The 16,912-nt window shown below is 60.9% G+C and overlaps 1 protein-coding gene across 1 annotated transcript; it reads left to right on the forward strand.

Moving 5' to 3' along the window:
- The first annotated feature begins 717 nt into the window (after positions 1-717).
- LOC105604151 (uncharacterized) lies at positions 718-15,908 on the forward strand. The gene is made up of 3 exons (XM_027959342.3): positions 718-1,073; positions 12,691-13,306; positions 13,534-15,908. The coding sequence occupies exons 1-3, from the start codon at positions 1,065-1,067 to the stop codon at positions 13,737-13,739; spliced, it is 831 nt and encodes a 276-aa protein (XP_027815143.1). The 5' UTR covers positions 718-1,064; the 3' UTR covers positions 13,740-15,908.
- Positions 15,909-16,912: the final 1,004 nt, after the last annotated feature.

Below are 16,912 nucleotides of genomic sequence, written 5' to 3' on the forward strand. Positions count from 1 at the left end.
GGGCCGTGCGTACCTGTGAGGTGCTGACCCCCGCCTTCCGCACCCAGGGCCTTGTCCTTGGTGACCCTACCTCCCTGAGTCAGCCCTGCTGTCCCCAAGGACTCAGGGGAGCCCATGGAGACGATTCAGGGCTTGCCATTTCCCAACCAGACCTCCTGCTTTGTTTCCCAGCGAGTTTTAGCTTGTGACGGCTCCCAGTTTCCTTCCGGGCTGGATGGGCATGTAGTGAGGAGGTGGCAGCCCCAAGGCCACTGGGCAGGGCTGACCTGTCCCCTCCGTGCCTCTCAAGTCAGGTCCAGGCTGGCAGCCTGGAGGCCAGTCTCCGAGGGACCTCAGGACGCCCCCTGGGCCGCGTGTCTGGGCTGGGAGCCACAAAGACTCCGTGGGCCTGCGGCCAGCCTCGGCGGCCTGCTCCCACTGTTCCGGACGTCCAGGGCCCGGCCAAGTCTGGCGGCTCCTCTCTGGGCACACACCCTGCACATTCCTGTCTTTGCCCTTTGCCCAGGCAGTACCCCCTCCCCTCACCATCGCCTGCCTGCCCTCCTGCCTACCCCCACCTCCCGTGTTCAGCCTCGGGCCAGCCCCCAGGGCTCTGTCACTTTAAGAGGGCGATGCCCATGGCCGTGGTTGGCTGGGAGCGCCTAGGATGAGGTGCCACGTCTCACCCGGGGGTGGGACCACAGGGACCACTTGCCGCTCACTGATTTGTGGCCAGGCAGGCTCTGCCCTCTGGCTGAGAGGGCCACTGCTCTGTCTCCAGAGCCTTCTGTGGCTCCCCGGCACCCTTGGTTCTACCCCCAGGCCCCTGGCCGGAGCCCCGGGCACTTACTCTTCCTTCTGCCCTCCAGGTCCCCACCGCCTGGGCCTCTGCTCCTCTGCGGGGAGCAGCAGCTCCTCCTTCCCTCCTGTTGCAGGCCCCACACGCCTTCCATACCCAGCTCAAATGTCAGCCCCTCGGTGCCGACCACGTCTCCCTCCTCTGTGACCATGTCTGACTCGCCGACTCGGGGACCTGATTCAGCAGCCACTTCCCGAGGCTCCTCCACCACGGGGCCCCTTGCTGGATGGCACAGGTAAGGGGACCCAGGCAGGGGCTGGTAACAGGGCCCCCTCTGGAGGGGCCAGGGCAACCAGCTGTGATCAAACACCCCTCGCCACTGGCTCAGGAGGGCATTGCCCTGGAAGCCTGGGAAGTCCAAACTTCGGGCAGGGGGGCAGCGGCTCACAGGGACGGGCTGGCAGCCATGCCCCTGGCGGAGCCACAAGCGGCCACTCAGAGGGGCAGGGGGTCGCCTCCCTGGGCAGCCAGGTGGGAGACTCCCTGGGGAGAGTCAGCGTCCCACACCCGCAGCATGACCCGCCCCCTAGACTCACCGGGAGAGCCCACCTTGTCAGTGATGTTCTCGGGGCCTGCTCGGCGCTGGGTGTCTGCACTGAGGGTGCGCAGGGGCAGGGCAGGCCCGGCCCCGCCCCCAGGAGCTCGGGGGTGGGTGGTGAGGGCTGGATCTGGCGGGGAGGACCATAGGAGGTGCCTGGAGCAGGCAGGTCGAGGAGCGCACGAGGGCCGAGAAGCCAGGCGGGCAGAAAGCCGGAATGCGTCAGCTCCCAGGTGGGTGGGCCTCCCGGGCGCGGCTTGATGTCTAGAAGGAGACAGTGAGTAGGGAACGTCCAAGCCAGCCTTCCCACCTCTGGGAGCTCCCTGGGGGCCGCAGCCTCGCCGCCCCAGCTGGCCATTTCTGGAGACCTGTGTGTGGCCCAGGCCCCTGGCCCTGCTCCTCCTACAAGCCTGGGAACTCCAAGGGGCTCTGGCCCTGCTTTACTAGGGCCCCTCTGCCCACTGCCCAGGGATGCACTTGAAGGGTGGGCCAGGGAAGGGCGGGGAGATGCCTTGGGAGGTGGGGGGCCGCAGGGATGGGATGAAGCCTTGGGAGGTGGGGGTTGTCTGGGGCTGCACAGGTCTTGAAGGCAGAGCTGTAGGCTGGCTGGTGCACAGCACCCAGACCAGGGCTGGGGGTCTGGCCTGAGGCAGCTGCTGGCTGGAAACGGGCCTGGGGGCCGCTGCAGAAGAAGGGCAGAGGGAGCGGGAGCTGGGCAAGACCTGGAAGGGGCTGACTGAGGCAGCGGCTGCCGGAGTCTGTACGCAGGCAGAGGTCCAGAGTGTGGCCCTGGATCGGGGGTCGTGAGCAGGTCTCTCCTCAGATCCCCACCCAGGAGGCTCCCGCCAGGCTGTGGCAACAAGGCCGGGACCCAGAGCGGCTCACGGCACCTGCTTCTGAGGTTCTAAAGATTGAGAAAGGGAATCCCTGGTGGCCCAGGGATCACAGCTCTGCGCTGTCACTGCTGAGGGCACGGGTTCGGTTCTTGGTTGAGGAATTAGCAGCCCACAAGTGGTATGGCATGGCCCCTCAAATAAAGTAAAGTAACAATTGAGATGAATGGACAGAGAACAGTGTGTTAGTTCTAGGCGTACATCGAAACAGCCTGATGGGTGTGTACATTGCAAAAGGGTCCCCACAACGAGTTTTGCTAACGGCCGTCACCCCACAGTTACAGTTTGTTTCCCCAAAGGAGGACCCCTGATTTTGCTCTCCATCCCCACGTGAGGGCTTCGGGAATCTGAGGCAGGGGGCACCGTGCCTCTGCCACTTCACAGGAGGAGATACTGGAGGGGCCAGCGTCCTCGGGGCAGGCCCCGGGCCCGGCTGGACCCTGGGCCCCTCAGCTAGGAAGCAGCAGGCAGAGACGTCGGCAGAATGTGGCTGTTTCCGATTTATAACCTAACAGCTCCACGTGCTCTGGTGACTGAGCTGTTTTCGGCTGGCGTGGTGGTCTCAGGGTCTTCTCAGCGACCCCGTGGGCCAGACAGGGCTCCATTTCCAAGTGGTTCTGAGTAGTGGCATCTGGGGAGGCCTGGGTGTGTGGTGGGGGCCTCGGGGTTGTGGTGGGGAGCCCAGGTGTGTCGTGGGGGGCCTTGGGGTGTAATGAGGAGCCTGGGCATGTGGTGGGGGGCCTTGGGGGTGTGGTGAGGGGCCTGGGTGTGTGGTGGGGGGCTCGGGGGTGGGGCTACTGCCCGATTTCTGGAACCTGGTCCCCGCCCCCCGCCCCGGCGAGCCCCAGAGGCCTGAGGCCCTGCCTGCACACAGTCCCCCAGCACCATGGGACCCGGTAGTCAGGATGCCTGCTGGGCTGTGAGGCCCAATCTGGGGCACCCTGCCCATCAGCTGAACAAAGGGCGTCACCTGCCCCACGGGACAGAGAGCCCAGTAAAGGCCCACGGGCGGCCGGGGCTCTGGTCCCTCCCTGGCTCTCGCCCCGCCTCCCGTGCTGGTGCCCAGGGCCTGATGTCAGTCAGACCCTGGTTTGTCCGTCGGCAGCCGTGGCTGCCCCCGTGCCCTCAGCCCTTGGCCTCTGGCCGGTGGCTCCTTGGGTCCCTGGCCTGGGCTGTGGCTGGGGTATGGGCAGCTGCCGTCCAGGTGTGTGCCTGGGGGAACGGCTCTGGGGACGCAGGCAGGAGGAAGCAGGGGTTGAGGGGGTGCCGTCCTTTCTGGGAGAGGCAGTGTGAGGCCCCAGGCTCTCTGGCCCCATGTGTCCAGCCTTACCTGGCCCAGAGCTGAGAAGCCCAGGCTGGGACACAAGGCGCTTGCTAGGTGGGCAGGCTGATCCAGGGGCTACAGCCCAGACCCCCTGTCTCTTTGCAGACTGTCTTCAGGGAGGGTTCCTAGGGGATGCTGCCCCTAGGAAGCAGCTCTGGGGGGCTGCCCCCGTCCCCGAGCCAAGGGCTGCAGGTAGGCGAGCTCCCTGTGAGGTCTAGGGGAGGGTCCCCCTGCCTCTTCCAGCTCCGGGGGGCTCCCAGCCGACTTGGGCTGTGTCTGCCTCACTCCAGTCCCCGTCTCCACCATCACATGGCCTCCCTCATAGTCAGAGCTTTGCCACTTGGAATGGCGTTTCAGTTCAGTTCAGTCGCTCAGTCGTGTCCAACTCTTTGCGACCCCATGAACCATGGCACGCCAGGCCTCCCCGTCCATCACCAGCTCCCAAGAGTCTACCTAAACCCACGTTCATCGCATTGGTGATGCCATCCAACCATCTCATCCTCTGTCGTCCCCTTCTCCTCCTGCCCTCAATCTTTCCCAGTATCAGGGTCTTTTCAAATGAGTCAGCTCTTCATATCAGGTGGCCAAAGTATTGGAGTTTCAGCTTCAGCATCAGTCCTTCCAATGAATATTTAGGACTGATTTCCTTTAGGATGGACTGGTTGGATCTCCTTGCAGTCCAAGGGACTCTCAAGAGTCTTCTCCAACACCACAGTTCAAAAGCTTCAATTCTTCGGCACTCAGCTTTCTTTATAGTCCAACTCTCACATCCATACATGACTCCTGGAAAAACCATAGCCTCGACGAGACAAACATTTATTGGTAAAGTAATGTCTCTGCTTTTTCATATGCTCTCTAGGTTGGTCATAACTCTCCTCCCAAGGAGTAAGTGTCTTTTAATTTCATGGCTGCAATCACCGTCTGCAGTGATTAGGGATGCCAGAGAGCCCTGCTGCCCCGTCCCCATCGTGGGATCTCGCTATCTCCGCCTGGCCCCTGCTCCCTGTCTCTGGGCAACCGCTGCCATGGTGGGGTGACTCCCAGGCTTGCCTCCCCACCGCCGACTACTGGGCGGGCCCCCCCGGCCCGGGCACTGACCCCCTACGTGTCTTCTCAGTCCTCTTTGGGACCTAGAAGCATCGCTGATGTGTCCCCCCGTGAGCGGGATTGCCACTTCCCCACTGCGAATGCTATCCCTCTGCAGCCTCCCTCGGGAAGACCACCAAAATCTCAGTTTCTCAGGCTCCAATCCTGGGCCCGTTGTTTGGCAGATGAAGCATCTGAGCTTCTCATTCATTTTGTCCATTGTGACCCAGAGGAAGAATTATGAAGCTCTGAGGGGATGCTCAGCAATGGAGTATCCTATGTATTTGATCAGGAAGCAGAGAACTTTTTCTATAAGAGGTCAGAGGGAAAGTGTTTTAGGCTTTGTGGGCCCCAGGTCTCTGGGTCTGTGTTGCAAAGCCTCAGTTCCCCTAATGGAAGCAGCTGGAGGCTGTCAGTCAAGAAGGAGGGGTTGCCTGCCGATAGAAAGGCGTTTACAGAAACGCAACCGTCACTCAGCCCCCGGCCGCCACTGGCTGACCCCGTAAGATGCAGGTGGTCGAAGTGGCTAAGCCAGACGTTTACAGACAAACGAAATCTCACAGTGGCGCTTGGTCTGGGCACTTATGGTGGCTTGTGAGTCCCCGTTAAGCTGCTCCAGTCGTGTCTGACTCTTCGCAACCCCATGGACTGTTAGGCTGCAAGGCTCCTCGGTCCATGGGATTCTCCAGGCCAGAAGACTGGAGTGGGTTGCCGCTTCCTCCTCCAGGGGGGCTCCCCAGCCCAGGGATCGAACGTGCAGCTCCTGCATCGCAGGCAGATTCTTTACCACCAGGGAAGCGCATGGCGGCCTCATCCACCACTTTCAAATGGAACACAGTAGCGTTTCAAGAGACTAAAGGATTTCCCCCACAGTTTACACAGAATAAAGGGCTTTCCTCTTTGCTTAAACAATGATGAGCTTTTCAAAAGGCACCAAAGCCAGATCATGGCCAAATCGCCACATAAAAATCTAAAAATAGAGTAAGACAAGTGGATTCCATCTTCTTTCGATTGTGGTAAAATATACACAAGAACAGAAAGTTTACCATTTCAGCTGTTTCTGAGTGGCATTAATTACACTCACGCTGAAGAACCAAGGCCACCATCTGTCTCCAGAAATCCATCCATCCTGCCAAACGGACATTGTGTCCCCAGGAAACCTTCACTCCCACCCCCGCCCCAGCCCCTGGCCCCAGCACCCTCCTTTTTGTCTCTGCACGGGATGACCACAGCCCAGAAGCTCACTGCTGGCCTTGCGGGTGCTGCATGCTTGGGCCCCGTGGGTCACACACCCCTCCTGGACTCTCCTCGGCATGGGGATGGGGACCACTGCTTCCTCCCTGTCCTAACGCTCGGACTCTCGCCGCCCCCCACCGCGTCTGCTCACCAACACCCGCTGAGCCGGCCTACCCCCTGCCCCCTCCAGCCCAGATGCACATCCTAGACTCACAGCTGTGGTTGGCAGCTCTGGGGCACCCCACTAATCCGCAGCCCACTGGCTGTGCTGAGACTCGGCCACAGGGACCCTTGGTTGCCCCTGGGGCCCCTCCAGCCCTGAGAGCTGGCCCTGCCCGCAGGGCTCCCCCTTGCCCCTCCTGGCCGCCACTGTGGACAGATCTGAACATCGCTGGGTCTCCTGCCCAGCCCCCCACCACCCCCCCAGCCATCCATGGTCCACAGTGGGTGCAATGGACCCAGCCAGTTGCCGCTCCAGACCCCTCACAGGCTTTCAGAGCCCCCAAGATGACAGTCAGTCATAAGTTTCCCCCCTTTTCTTGGTGGACCCCTCTCCCTTTCGTCCTGATGGTCCTGCGTCTGTTCACTGGCCCCCACTCCCCACATGCATCCCCTCTCTGGAGGCTTCCTCTCCTCTGATTGGTTTCAAAGCCAGGGTCAGGGGAGGGAGCACTGTGGCCTGACCCTCTTCTGGGGAAGCTGGGGTGAAGCCAGTGCCCAGAGTTTCCCGGCGCCGGCGGGGAGTTCAGGGACCTTCCTTCTCCTAGTCTCCTCCTGCCCTCCAACTTTCCCAGCACTGGAGTCTTTTCCAGTGAGTCAGTTCTTCGCATCAGGTGGCCAAAGTATTGGATGTGAGGCTAGGATGTGCGTTCGGGCTGGAGGGGGCAGGGGGTAAGCCGGCTCAGCGGGTGTTGGTGAGCAGATGGGGGGCCGGGAGTCCGAGTGTCAGGACAGGGAGGAAGCAGTAGTCACTTCAGCATCAGTCCTTCCAGCGAATATTCAGGACTGATCTCCTTTAGGATGGACTGGCTGGATCTCCTTGCAGTCCAAGGGACTCTCAAGAGTCTTCTCCAACACCACAGTTCACAAGCATCATTCTTTGGCACTCAGCCTTCTTTATGGTTTAACTGTCACATTTGTACATGACTACTGGAAAAAGTGTTTGAAATTGTCCATCAAAATTGGGGGGAAAGCCCCATATTCAAATATCTTTTCAGGGACTGAAAAATGCAGGTGTGGGATGTCAGCAGGGTCGGGGGAATGAGGAGGCTGGCAGGACCCGAAGCTGGGACACCTGCCTGGAGGCAGGGATGAGGGGGCGTCTGATGAGCACAGGGTGGCCGAGAGTGCTACTCCATGGGCCTGCTCAGCCTGCTGGGGGCTGCGACGCTCGAACACGTGAGTGCCCGTCAGCGGTCTCGCCCTGGAGGAAGGTACCAAGGCAGCCAGCTTCGACCCCCTCGCGGACCCCAGCCAGAGGGCACTGACCCCAGAGGTCAGGCGTCTGACTCCATCTTTCTTGGACCGAAATTAGTCCTAATTCAAGTGCTCCCCCGGACCAACAAGTGCGGCGCCCGCAGGGCATCCGGCCAGGAAGGCAGCCCGGTGCGGGGGCACGCAGGCTCTGTGGGAGTCAGGGTTTGCCCTCAGGACAGAGCCCAACGTGCTCTTCTGGGTTCAGTGCCCGTTTCCAGCAACAAGCCACCCTGTGGCGTGGTGAGAGCCTCCAACCTGCCGGCTGTGGCTGGATTTCAGGATCCCGGCTACTAGAGGGCGCGGCGCAGGTTCCAGGCGCTCAGGGCCAGGATACCCCGCTGAGAGCGCCTGCACGGCGCTCCTGGCTGGTCTCCACTTGGCCACTCCTGGCGGTGGGGCGCTCGCTACCTTTGCTTTCGGCACTCACCTTCATTGAGGGGCCGTGGCTCTCTGCCGGCCCCTCTGTCTATGGAGCTGAAATCTGCTGCCCAGGGTGCCATCCCCACCCCTCTTATCGTGGGTCCTACATCCAGAAGGGTCTCCTGTGTCTTCTCTCTCTGAGCCACCCCATAAAGGCTCCAGCTGAGGGACAGGCCTTTGCAGGTGGAGTCCCACCCCGACTCACCCTCTCCTCCCCATCACGTGGCCCCAGTACCGACCCCCACTGCCCAGAGCATCCCGACTTCTCTCCCACCCTCACCCTCAGAGGCTGCTCTTGCTTCTGGCCTGGAGTTGGTGGGCCCAGCTGGGCCCTGTCAGTGGGACCTGGGAGGCCTGCTGGAAGGGGCCAGACCCTTTGACCCCCCAGGTCACCCCTTTCCCAGGGCCTTCCCTTGGGGAGCCAGGGAGGCGGCTGCCCCAGGCCCTGGCCAAGGACACAGAGGACGCCACGCCATGGAGCGAGGCCCCGCAGAGCACCGGCGGCCTGGCCGTGGCCGCCTGGCACCCAGCACCCCGTCAAGTCCGCCAGGCGGAGGTGGGTGGTGCTGCCAGGAGTCGGTCCTGGGGTCCTCAGGACCAGGATCTCCTCTGGAGCCGAGAGGACAGGGCTCCTGGTCACGGAGTGGCCCCCGCTGACGGGCCTTGCCGATGAAAACCTGAGCCAGAAGTGAGGTACAGGCGTGGGGCCCCAAGACGCTGCCGGCCACCCCATGTCCCTCTGCGGAGCTGGCGGCAGCCACAGTCAATGCGGGCTCCCAGAGAAACGCTCAGACACACAGACCCACGTGGACAGCACACACCGGCACACCGAGCGTCCCAGAACTGGCTCAGCACGTTTGCTCTGAACCCAAACCAGACTCCCGCTGGCTGTGTCCCCTGGGGCCACACATGGGGTGGGCGGGCTGGTCCCCAGAGAGACCCCCCCCTTCCCCACAGTGCACACAGGCCCTCAGGGAGACCCCAGCCTTGGCCCTGCATGTTCACTGAGGCAGTGGGGGGTGGACGGGACCCTGGACGCGGAGCCCTCTAGCTGTGAGCCAGTGGAGTGGCCTGTCTGAGGTTGAGGGAGGGTCCCCCAGACCCGGGCACCCTGGTGCATAAAGACGAGGTGGTGGCTCCTCTATGCTCAGCTCCATCCCACTTCAGGCGTCCCCTGTTGGGTGTGGCGGCTGCAGCCCCCAGCCTCACGGGGAGGCTGAGCACAGGGAGGCCCTCTCACTTTCTTCTCCTCAAAGGCGCACGGGCCCAGCCACACACGGTCTGACCTTGCCAGGCCCCAAACAGAGAAAGGCTCTGGATCTTTACGGGAGTCAAAGAGCCCCGGGGGCCTCTGGCTGACTCAGCCCACCCAGCCATCAAAGAGCCCAGGGATCCCTCAGGGGCGCCCTCTGCACCCACTCCAGGAGCCCCTGTTCCCCGGCAGCACCTTCCAGAGCAGGCAGAGAAGGCCCAGGTCTGCAGAGCCCAAAGGCCACTTTTAGGAAGGAGAGTCCAGCAGGCTGGTGAGTGTCTCAAGGCCGAGCCGGGATCTGTGTGCACCTCCGCAGGCAGGGCCCGGAGGAGTGGGTCTGAGCTCAAGGCTGCAGGGTCCCCGCTCCCAGCCTCCGTCCTGCCCCTTCCCCAGGTGGGGTCTGCCCGGAGGGATGCCCTCTCCTGATGGGGAAGGAGGCTGTGCCAGGCACGTTCCAGAAGGGGCTGCAGAGCCCATGCTGCTCCGCTGTGTGTCCAGACCTGCCCTCAACCCCTTGGACCACAAGGTGAGGGTGAGGCCCCCTGAGCCTCCAGGGGGCCCCTCCTTGTCCCAGACGGACTCTCTGAGGCCTGTAGACCAAGAGGGCTCGGGATGGACCAGGGCCGGCACACAGAGCATCTAGCTGGGAAAGCCAGTGGCCATGCGGCGGGGAGACCCAGCAGCTCCCAGACCGGGGCCCTCAGGACGTGAGGACAGCACCCCAGGAGGGCCAGGGCGTCCAGGACGCTGGGCACGGGTGTGTGCCAGACCGCGCCCCCCCAGCCTGGCCGCGGGGAAACAGGACGGAGGGTGGAGGCCAAGCCCAGGAGGCACGGACTCCTTCTGGCCCACTTGTTCCTCCGCGCCCCAGTCGCTCCCTCAGTCGCTCAGTGAGCTGCTCACTCATCTGCTTGCTCACTCATTAACGTGCACACTCACTCAGTCCTTCAGGCACACACTCGTTCACGCACGCACTCACACACTCACGCACTCACTCACACTCGCACTCACTCACTCACTCACTCATTCATTCATTCACTCACTCATTCACTCACTCACTCATTCACTCATTCATTCACTCACTCATTCATTCATTCATTCACTCACTCATTCATTCATTCACTCACTCATTCATTCACTCATTCATTCACTCACTCATTCGTTCACTCACTCATTCATTCACTCACTCATTCATTCACTCACTCACTCACTCACTCACTCACCCTGTACTCAGCCTCAGTGGGACACCAGACACTTTTCCAGATGCTGAGATAGAGCCGTGATCAAAACAAACTCCTCTTGTCAGGAGCTTGCATTCCAGGAGCAGAACCCTGGGGCCCCCACCCACACTCACCACCTGGGTTGTGCTGGGTGTGGCTGTGGGGATGGGGCTTCCCCTCCATCCTGGGGGGGCAGCCTTGCCTCCAGCTGCGCCCAAGGAACAGAGAGGGACGCCCTCGCCAGCTCCATGCTCCACTCAGAGCCTCGCTGACCTAACCTGTGACCCCCGCTGTGCACCACCCCCCTCCCCAGGCGGGCACACACAGCAAGGGGAGACAGGCTCAGGATGAATGAGACGGATCAAAGGCACAGATAGGGCCACGCAGAGCAGGGTCTGGAAGCATTTAGGGTCTGGGGAGGAGGGGCTGCCGCCCTTGGAGCTCCATCTCCAGGCCCGCCTCAGCTGACTGCGCCCGGCTCCCGTCGCCGGCGCGGAGAAGCCACGCCAGCTGCGGCGCCCTGTCGGCGGGGTGAGGGCGTCCAGAGCCTGCTGTCCAGCTCTGCAGCCACGTCAGAGCCCACAAGCCCTGCAGGAGCCCCACTCCCTGAGCCTCAGTTTCCCCACCTGTCAAGGGGTGCTCTGCCCCCACCAGACCCCCACTGGGTTAGGGGCTCCCGCGGAAGCTCTGTGGACAGATGGGGCGGCCTGGGGAGGGAGTGGGTGGGAGGACAGGGGGTGGAAGGGCGTCAAAGGCTCAGGGCAGAGGCCCAACCTCCCTGGCTCCATCCCTGGGGCACTTCTGTCCTGGGCATCCTCTGGGCACCGCTGGGCACCACTGGGGTGCCTGCCTCCTGCAGACAGCCACCCCTCGGGCCGCCTCCCCTGAGCTACAGACTCACCTGCGTGTCCGCTCCCCGTGCCCTGGAGCCAGAACTGCCGCCGCCCTCACTCACACCTGGGGCAGCGCCATCCAGTCACCCCAGCTGGGACCCGGGGGCCCCCTTCATGCCCTCTCTCCCTGGGGCTCAGGCGAATTGAGCCCGCCCTCCTGATGAATTCTCACCTGTGTCTCCTCTTTGCTGGAAGCTCCTGCCCACGGACCAACTCTGCCCACGGCCTGCCCACAGGCCGCTGTGTCCTCTGGCCCCCTTCCCCCGCTGCCAGATACATCAGCAGGCTGCATGGCCCACTGTCTCACCCCGTCTGAGGCCCAGTCCCTCTCTGTCTCTTGCACCTGGACCACTGGGAGGGCTCCTGACTGTGCTCCCCAGAGATGTCCCAGGGCCCAACTAAGAGGCAAGGCTCTGCCTGTGAGCCAGCCTGGCTGCCCGGCTCGGAATTCACGCCTGCCGCCCCAGCACAGCCCAGCAGCTGGATTCGCCCGGTGCCCGGCACCTTCTCTCCAGCGACTCCAGCCCCGTCCCAGTGAGCATCCGCTATGCCCCTTCTCATCTATGCTTCCTAGGTCCACACCCTCCATGTGGCCCCCAGGTTCCTGCCCAGTGGACCCTGCCAGCCCCTCCGGGGAGCAGACGCTCACACCCAGGGCAGCGGGAGCTTTCACCCGCGGCCGAAGAGCTGCCACATCTTCCCTGGGGCAGGGGCTGGGCGCGGGGGCGGGACCTCCCGCGGGCCTCGATGCCCTGAGCACCCGGGTCCTTCTGTGTGGATCTGAGCCTCAAACTGCTGCTTCCTGCCCTGTCCACCCCCGTCCCCACCCTACTTGCCTCCCTCATCCTCACCCTCCTCTAGGTGGTGTCCCGGGTCTCCAGGGACCTGGCGGCAAAGCTGGCCCTGGCGCCTTCCTGCCCTCCTCAGCATCCTCGACCCTCAGACCGGCCGCGTCCCCTGCGCCTGGCCTGCTCCTCTTGCCGTCCTCACTGGTGGATATCGCCCACTGGCAGAACCCCAGGTCTCCCCGGCCGGCCCACTCTCCCCTCCCGTCTTCAGCCCTGAACCTGACCCAGCACGTGGCCAAGGGATGTCCTGGGAGACGGCCCACGAGCAGCTCGGTTTCCACCCGTCAGTTGAAGGGGGACAGGTGACCCGCGGGAGGAGCCTGGGTCCCGGAGTCCCACCTGGAGGCCCCGCCGAACACCCACCTGAGCGGTTGCGTGAGCTGGAGGAAGAACGTGGACTGTCTGAGAGGCTAGCTGGCTCCCCTGATGGGTTTTCCCCTCCAAGGTCTCGCCAACAGCTCGGTGCAGGGCTGACCGAGCGCTGAAGGCCTCACAGGCGGGGGCAGGCTGATCCGCGGCCGCCGTGATGCGTGCAGTCACTTCTACGGCCCTCGGGCCTGGGAGGCTGTCAGCGTGGTCAGCTGCACGAGTTCTTAATTTTTTCTTCCTAAGGCTACTTTTTCTTGTGTTTTATAAAGAGGCTGAGGGTTTTTTTTTTTTTTTCAGGCTATGAAAATAATGTATCTTTGCAGAATGCACCTTGGATGGTGGAGAAGGAAACTGGAGAAGAAGAAACATCGCTCAGAGCATGGAGGTGAGGCCTCCCACCAATGCCATCTCGGCCCCGTCTCATCTCTGTCACTCGAGCGGTGGTTCCAGCATTTGAAACATCAGGGTGAGGAGGGGGCCGACGGCAGGCGGACAGCGGAACTCAGGGTTGTGACTAAGTTACTCGACGGAAGGACCTTGAAAACCCGAGGGCAACGTGCGCTCACTGGGGACTCGAGCAGGAAAGCCAGTCCCTTGCGGCTCCCAAAGAGAGGTGAGCTCCAGGGTGACCGTCAGGTGTCCAAGCCTCTGGCGTGGGGCTGCTGCCACGGCCCTGCTCAGGAAAACCTGGGATCCCGATGGTGGAGCTGGTACGGCTGGATGGACACCCCCGGGATGCTGAGTTCCAGCCTGAGTCTGACGGTCGCTCTGAGCCTGCGTGGGAGCAGACCCCCTCCCTGTGAGGAGCTGGGTCCTTTCCTGACTTCCAAGCCTGCTGCAAGCCTGGCATCACCGCATGACCCAGCCTGCAACCTCCTTACGGAGGGGAGGGCGAGTCACACAGGGACAGACGGTGAGGACAGGAGCCCTGAGTGTCAGCAGTGGGAGGGCGACACCCACGCGGCTGGCGGTGCCGGGGCGCAGGGGCTCGCCAGGCCTCGAGGGCCGATGGGACGCGCGCTGCCAACCGGGCTGGCGGTTTCCATTTCCCAAAAACCCCTCATGGTGCTGCGCTAGGTTCTGGCCCACAGCAAAGCGATCTAGGTAAATGCCTTCTTTTTGCATTCTTCCCCATTACAGGCTATGGCAAGATACTGCATAGAGTTCCCTGTGCTGTCCAGCAGGCCCCTGCTTTCTGCGTGTTTTATGCACACGAGTGCGTATCTGCTGATCCCAAGCTCCTGCTGCACCCCGCTCCCCTCCTGGCCCCCGTGGTAGCCGCAGTCTCCGTTTCTCTGTCTGTGGGTCTATTTCCGTCTGTATCAGTCTGTAGATTCTACACATAATTGATGTCATAGACTATTTCTCTCTCTGTGTGACTTACTTCCTTAGTGTGATAACCTCCAGGCCCATCCATGTTGCTGCAAATGCCACTGTTTCATTTTTTTATAGCTGAGTAATATTCCACTGTGTGTGCACGTGTGCGTGTGTGTGTGTGTGTGTTAGTCGCTCAGCTGTGTGCGACTCTTTGCGACCCCATGGACGCAGCCTTCCAGGTTTCTCTGTGCGTGGAATTCTCCAGGCAAGAATACTGGCGTGGGCTGCCATTCTCGTGATATATATACACATCACGTCTTCGCTATCCACTCATTTGTTGGTAGACATTTCGGTGCTTCCACGTCTCGGCTATTGTAGACTGTGCTGCTGTGAACATAGGGATGCGTGTATCTTTCCAAATTGTGGTTTTGCGCAGACATATGCCCAGGAGTGGGGCTGCTAGGTCCTTGCTGTTGCTGTGCAGTCTCTCAGCCGTGTCCAGCTCTTTGTGACCCCAGGGACTGCAGCACGCCAGACTTCCCTGACCTTCACTATCTCCCGGAGTTTGCTTAAACTCATGTCCATCGAGTTGGTGATGTTATCTAACCATCTCATCCTCTGCACCCCCTTCTTTGGCCTTCAATCTTTCCTGGCATCAAAGTCTTTTCCTATGAGCTGGCTCTTCACGTCAGGTGGCTCAAGTATTGGAGTTTCAGCTTCAGCATCAGTCCTTCTAATGAATATTCAGGGCTGATTTCCTTTAGGATTGACTGGTTTAATCCCCTTGCTGTTCAAGGGACTCTCAAGTTTTCTCCAACACCACAATTCAAAAGCATCAATTCTTTGTGCTTGGCCTTCTTGATAGTCCAACTCTCACATCCATACATGACTACTGGAGAAACCATGATTTTGACTGTTTAGACCTTTGTGGGCAAAATGATATCTCTGCTTTTAATATGCTTTCTAAATCTTTCTTAGCTTTTCTTCCAAGGAGCAAGCGTCTTTTAATTTCATGACAGCACTTGCTGTCGGCAGTGACTTTGGAGCCCAAGGAAGCACAGTCCGCCCCTAACCTTCCTTACTGGACCTTTCAGAGGGCCCTCGTAGATCCAGTCGTTGGGATTGCTAACTGTCAAGTGTCTCAATGTCATTTATAAATTCGGAGACCGTGAAAAGGACCACTGCGTGGGTCTGTGAGCCCAGTAGACCAGTGTGGCTGGATGTTGACCTGACTCTATTTCTTGACCCCGTGGGTCTCCTCGTTAATAGGGACCCATGGCAGCTCTTCAAGATCAGGGTATCGGTGATCTCTATTTAACACCCCCACAAGCACACAGCCACTTGAGTGAATGGCCTTGGTTACTTCAGGGGAACAGTCGAGAGACCCCAACAGCAGTGCTTACCATGATGTGTGAGGCCTTCCTCTCTCCAAGCAGCAGGTTCTGGGTCTGAACACAAATGCAAGCGCGGCGGCAGGGCCGTGGCTGGGCTCTGCCGTGGGGCCGTCCTACCTTCGGCCTCTTTCACGTCCATCCCTGATCCCTTTCGAGAGCAGCTCCACCGAGATACAGGCCACCTGTGGACATTTGCAACTCACAGCCTGACAGCTTTGACACATATCAAACTCACACACGCATGGTGGGTAAACTGCAGCCACAGCCGGGTGGCACGCACACCCGTGGCGCCCAAGGTGTCCTCCTGCCCCTCCCCTACCTGCCCCCTGCAAACGCTTGCTGTCGTGCTCTCCAGAGCCTTCTGTCCTCGGAACCAGGCAGGGAGCCCCCTCGTGTTCCTTTGGCTTCTTGCCTTCCGCACTGCCCCTGCCTATCCTGGGCTTCCCTGGTGGTTCAGCTGGTAAGGAGTCCGCCTGCAACGCGGGAGGCCTGGGTTCCATCCCTGAGCTGGGCGGATCCCCTGGAGAAGGGAAAGGCTGCCCACTCCACTATTTTGGCCTGGAGAATCCCACGCACTGTATAGTCCGTGGGGTTCCAAAGAGTCGGACACGACAGAGCGACTTTCACTGAGACTGCTACCGCCTTCCTGAGCACCAGCTCCCCCATTCCTTCTCGCCGCCCAGCGGACTCTGTCGCTTAGAGTCGCCCCTGCTCACTTTCATCTGGTTTTCTGCGGATGGGCATTTCAGCTGTTTCCAGTCTGGGATTGTTGCAAATAAAGGTCTCATGAGTGCCCGCTCGCAAGTCTTCATGTGGGCGTGCTTTCTTCCTCTTGGGTAAACGCTGAGGCGGAGAGTGGCTGGGCTGTATATGGGAGGCGGGGGTGGCTGGGCTGTATATGGGAGGCGGGGGGTGGCTGGGGTTTATATGGGAGGCGGGGGTGGCTGGGGTTTATATGGGAGGTGGGGGGTGGTCGGGCTGTCTATGGGACCTGGGCGGTGGTTGGGCTGTATATGGGAGGTGGGGGGTGGTTGGGGTTTATATGGGAGGTGGGGGGTGGTTGGGGTTTATATGGGAGGTGGGGGGGTCACTGGGCTGTATATGGGAGATGGAAGTGCTCAGGGCACATATATGGTAGATGTATATTTGACTTTTTAGGAAACTGTACCCTGGGAACTTCCCTGGTGGAAGAGTGGAATAGAAACCACCTACCAATCCCAGGGACAGGGTTCAATCCCTGGTCCGGGAAGACCCCACACACCAGGGCACCTAAGCCTGTCCACCACAGCAACTGTAGCCTGCTCGTTCCAGGGCCTGAGAGCCAGAACTCATGGGCCTCTGTGCCACTCCTCCTGACGCCCAAGCACCCCCAAGCCAGCAAGTGGCAACTACCGATCCCACGTGCTGCGGCTACTGAAGCCCATGCTCCCCGAGCCTGGGCTCTGCAGCGAGGGCACTCCCTGCAGCGAGGAGCCGGGGCACGGCACCTCCAGAGTGGCCCCCGCTCTCCGCAACTAGAGGAGAAAGCCCGTGTGCAGCAGGGAAGACCCGGCACAGCCAGAAGTAAATGAGTACGCACAGCTCTGTGTGCACGCCGATCTCAGGCAGAGGTTTAAGGCTTTTTTTTTTTTTAAAAGAAGCTGCACGTTGGAATATAAATGGAGGCAGCCGCCGTGGGGAACAGCATGACAGCTCCTTACAAAACTAACAATAGAATTACCATGTGACCCAGCAGTCCCACGCCTGGACATGTATCCAGAGAAAACTCGAATTCGAAAGATTCGCGCACCCCAATAGCAGCACCATTT

Source organism: Ovis aries, chromosome 21 (genome assembly GCF_016772045.2).
Source record: "Ovis aries strain OAR_USU_Benz2616 breed Rambouillet chromosome 21, ARS-UI_Ramb_v3.0, whole genome shotgun sequence".
Taxonomy (NCBI): domain Eukaryota; kingdom Metazoa; phylum Chordata; class Mammalia; order Artiodactyla; family Bovidae; genus Ovis; species Ovis aries.

What these genes read in the sequence shown, in the direction of transcription:
- LOC105604151 (XM_027959342.3), top strand. An exon ending in GAGTCACACAGGGACAGACG is followed by an intron (nt 13,307 to 13,533) that starts GTGAGGACAGGA and finishes TCCCCATTACAG; the next exon opens with GCTATGGCAAGATACTGCAT.